Here is a 4,797-nt window from a genome sequence, read left to right as displayed (position 1 = left end):
GGAGATGATCCAGTCAAATCCACACACACATCTCGTCCCAAGTACTAAAAATAAAGCAAAAGATCCGCCGGACGTAGGGGCTTATCATGGCCATTAATTATTATTATTATTATTATTATTATTATTATTATTATTATTATTATTATTATTAATATTATTATTATTATTATTATTGTTATTATTATTATTATTGTTATTGTTATCATTATTATTATTGTTATCATTATTATTATTGTTATCATTATTATTATTGTTATCATTATCATTATTATTATCATTATCATTATTATTATCATTATCATTATTATTATCATTATTATTATTATTATTATTATTATTATTATTATTATTATTATTATTATTATTATTATTATTATTATTTTTTTTTTTTTTTTTGCAAGAAGGTAAAATCCTTTTATTCATCCTCAAGGTGGGGAAAAAGAAAAGGATAAGATCTTACAAAGAATAGCCCCTATAGCCTAAAAGGAAAGGCTAGCAAGAGTGCAAAGAACTAAGAAAACGAGAAGAACATAAGGAAGAAGACCTATACAATAAAGACACAGAAATGAGAAGCTTGGCGTGAGTAAGCAGCTGATGAACGGTGTGTTCGTGAATGCTAAAGATCCTGCAATTACGCTCCTTCCAAATAATGTAGATAGCACAAGTAAAACAACTTAGGAACCAAGCGTGCTTCCAATGCCGCCGAGAATGCCTATGGGACACCAACTCAACTCGGTGTGATAAGCATTACTCCTGTTAGGAACACGAGCCTGGCCATGAGCTCATGCCAAAGTCTGGCGAGAGAATGGACAGGCAAAGAATAGGTGATCATGAGTTTCACTATCCTGTTTGCAGAGAGCACAACGATTGGGAGTGATGAATCCCTAAGAATCAAATTGTCCACGATTGCTAGCTTCACGACAAGCGAGGGAAGTAATGATACTGTACTAGGGATTACCACCTTATGAGAAAGTCCTTTAAACCAGGAGACAGTAGGATGACACGGTCTAAACCAGTTGTAAGTCAAAGCAACTGAAACTTAGCACCGAGCACCAAATATGCGGAGAGCTCTACAGCGGAAACAGAGAGCCAATAGTCAATAAGTCATTTTTAACACTAATGATACTCCGGAAGCTCTCACTATATCCGTCCCGAACAAAGAACATCCCGTATAGAGCAGTGGGAGAGATGGTATTCTCGAGTGCCAGATGCTCCATAGTCCCTGGGGAGCCTGATCTAATAACCACAACCATTTGGATATAAGCGCTTTATTCCAGGAGAGGAGTTCTTTAACCCCAAAGCCTCCTTCATTAGCTGGAGCACAAACACTAGACCAACTCTTTACAATCATCTTCCTATCTGTGGCTTTGATATTCCAGAAGAAATCCTTGCATAGCTTGTTGATAGTTTTAAGCACACTTTTGGGGAGCAAGACACTGGCACACCAAAAGTTCTCAATGCCAAAGACAACACTATTGAGGAGCTGAAGTCTACCAGCATAAGAAAGCATTTTTGAAGACCAGTGTTGAATGGAAGCCTGAATCTTGTTGACAAGGATACCATACATATCCACAGTGGTACGAGCTGTATTAAGGGGCAACCCTAGATACCTAAAAGGGAAAGATCCCTCAGAGAATCCAGAGGTAAGAAGAATCTGGGACTTAATGCTAGGAGAGACACCACCAAAATAAATTTCAGTTTTATCCACATTAGCATGAAGCCCAGACCAGCTAGAGAAGAGGCCAAGGGTTTGAGAAACAGCCTGCACAGAAGGCACATCCCCTCTAATAAAGATCATAAGATCATCAGCAAAGATTAAGTGGGTGAGTTTCATTTTAGAACACTTAGGATGAAGAGATACTTGAGGAAGGGAATTGAGACATCTCAAGTATCTAGAGAGAATCTCCATGCTAAGAACAAAAATATAAGGGGAGAGAGGGTCTCCTTGCCTAACTCCACTTTTCCCTTGAAAGAAACCATGGACAGAACCATTGAGCTTAAGTGAAAACCAGGAGCTGGTGAGGCATCCCATAATCCAACTAATAAACTGAGGAGGAAATTTGAGAGCAAGCAGCATATTTTCAACAAAAGACCACTGAAGAGAATCAAAAGCCTTCCTAATATCCACCTTAATCAAGCATCTAGGTGTGAGGTACTTGCGACCATAACCTTTAACTAAAGATTGGGACAACATGATATTTTCATGAATGCTCCTTCCTTTAACAAATGCAGCCTGCTCAGGACCAATTAAGTGAGGGAGCACAGTGCTGAGCCTAGTAGATATAATTTTAGAAATGGTCTTGTAAAAGGTAGTACAAAGAAATAGGACGAAAATCCATGACTGTGGAGCTAACCTTCTTCTTAGGAATTAGGGCAATCAAGGTAGAATTAGCTTGCTTGCTCATTCTACCAGATTGAAAAGAAGGAGAGGACAGACTTTACAGTAAGACTCCTCAATAAGAGGCCACTGTGCTTAAAGAAAGCGGAGGAAAATCCATCGGGGGCCAGGACTTTTATCGAAACCAATAGTAAAAAGTGCGACTTTAATTTCTTCTTTAGTGATAGGAAGAATCAAAGCATCAGCAGCATCACTAGGAACAGTAGGGCTCATCTGAATAAAACCATTATCTAAGGGAGAAACAGGAGAGCTTGCCCCCAGAAGACTTTTATAGTAATCAACAAAACCTTCTGCAACACTATCCAGACCAACCCTATCAGCACCATGTCTATCCTTGATCTGACCAATAATTTGTTGGTGCGTTCTTTCCTGAATCTTAGCATAGAAGTATTTAGAAGAACAGTCATCATGAATGAGATTTTGAACCTTAGCTTGTTGCTGAACAATTGTCCTCTCAATATGCTTGAATTTGCAGTAAAGAGACAAGAGCTCTTTTTCTTTAGAAATGAGCTCAGAAGAAAAAGTATCAGCTTGCATAGCTAGCTGACAATTTTTTAGATCTTGTTTCAAACCCTGAACCTTAATAGAGATGCTAGTAAAGTACTCTTTATGAAGTAATCTTAAACTCTTCCGAACATTCTTCAGTCTAGCAAACAGTTTATAGGTAGAAGAGCCATAAACTGGAACATTCCAGGCCTCATGCACAATATTATCATAGTCAGAATGAGCAAGCCAACTGTTAAGAAAACTAAACCTTGATTTCTGCAAGGATCCTCAAAAATGGTAACCACCACCGGAGAATGATCGAAACTCCAGGTTCAGGGAAATGGGCGAAGTAGCGGGAAATGAGTAAGCCATTTGAATATTAGCCATAGCTCGATCAAGTTTAGTCCAAACCCTTGATTCAGGGAGATGCTTATTATTCCAAGAGAAAGCACAGCCTGAGCTAGTAAGATCCTCCACCTCACATTGATAGAGGCAAGAATTAAAATCCATAATATCAGCAAGATCAGGAAGAGTGCCACCAATCTTCTCAGAGATGTCCCTAATAACATTGAAATCTCCCAGAATTAACCATTTATTCACCAGGGGCTTAAGATTTATGAGATGAGACCAAAGACCATCTCTCTCCCTAGCATCATTACTAGCATAGACAAAGGTGATATGAAATACTTGACAAGTTGCATTATGGAACACCTCACAGTGAATAAACTGAGGGTGAACATAAAGAGGAGTGACTACCACAGTAGAGAGATTCCAAAGCAACAGGATTCGGCCATTAGAATGGGGGTCCAGATTGCAACAAGAGCCCAAGTTACTAAAGTAAGAAGAAATAATCCTACCATAGTTTCTGTGTTTAATTTTTGTTTCCAAAACACCCAAAATATCCAACTTATTAACCCAAAGAAAATCCTTAATTTCCTGTAACTTTAAAGGGTCATTACACCCCCTAATATTCCAAGATGATACTTTCATTGACCACCTGTATCAAAAGGGTGAGTATCCTCTATGCTCTCAACCAACAAAGTGTGTGAGGGCAAAGCTCCAGTGTCTGGAGGAGTAAAACCCAGATGGAGTATCTGGGTGCCTGCTGAGGCAGTCTCCTCAAGACCTAAAGCATCAGAGCTATAATGAGGAACATCCAAACTGTTATCCAGGGAAGAAGACTTAGTTAGTTCTCCTCTCTTCAAGGCTATTTGAGGGGAAACAACTTCATCCTTCTTGTTGCATTCTGAGTGCATTTCAGTATTCAGAGAAGGAGATTCAGATGCAGAAGTCTGGTGGGAGGAGCCTAGCAGCAAGCATTCTGAGCTATGCACCGACTAGTCAATCGAATCGACTTCGTGAGTCCGAGGTATCACCTAGCAAACAAGAAGTCGAATGTCGGAACCAACACAGAGGTAGGTTCCTGGACATATGAACAAGATCCTCCTCGAGAAGGAAGAGGAGGAAGAGGCTCGAGAATCAGCCACAGGTGCTATAGGAGTGAAAGAGTTGGTCACTGAAATAGGTGGAGATGAACTCCCTCTCTTCAAGGCTATTTGAGGGTCCATACTCACCTTCTGAGTGCTTCCAGAGTGCATTCCAGAATCCAGAGAAGAAGAACCAGTCCCAGAGTCCAAGGGGAGGCCTTGGCTCAAATGAGAAGGAATATTCTTAAGGGAAACGAGGTACCACCTAGCACAAAAGAGAAGAGGAAAGTTTTCCAAGAGTTTTCTTTCTAGTTTTCTTACAGGAGTTGGATTTATGCCCCATCTTCCCACATTCAGAGCAATAGAAAGGGAGCCATTCATATTCAATCCTTTGGGTGGAAGGACCAAATGGAGTGTTCAAAGAGATTTCCACTGGTAGAGAGGAAGAGATATCCACCTCAATCAAAACCCTAGCAAAAGAAAGCT

General features: G+C 39.7%; 1 protein-coding gene across 1 annotated transcript; it reads right to left on the bottom strand.

The window, feature by feature from the left end:
• Positions 1–2,473: 2,473 nt before the first annotated feature.
• LOC141630729 (uncharacterized) lies at positions 2,474–3,874 on the bottom strand. The gene is made up of 2 exons (XM_074443494.1): positions 3,296–3,874; positions 2,474–3,160 (listed from the first exon to the last, which is right to left on the bottom strand). Exons 1-2 carry the CDS (start codon positions 3,872–3,874, stop codon positions 2,474–2,476), a joined length of 1,266 nt encoding a protein of 421 aa, XP_074299595.1.
• Between the last annotated feature and the right edge of the window lie 923 nt (positions 3,875–4,797).

Source organism: Silene latifolia, chromosome Y (assembly GCF_048544455.1).
Source record: "Silene latifolia isolate original U9 population chromosome Y, ASM4854445v1, whole genome shotgun sequence".
Classification (NCBI taxonomy): Eukaryota; Viridiplantae; Streptophyta; class Magnoliopsida; order Caryophyllales; family Caryophyllaceae; genus Silene; species Silene latifolia.
The sequence above is the reverse complement of the archived record's forward strand: the minus strand, read 5'-3'. Positions and strand labels throughout refer to the sequence as shown.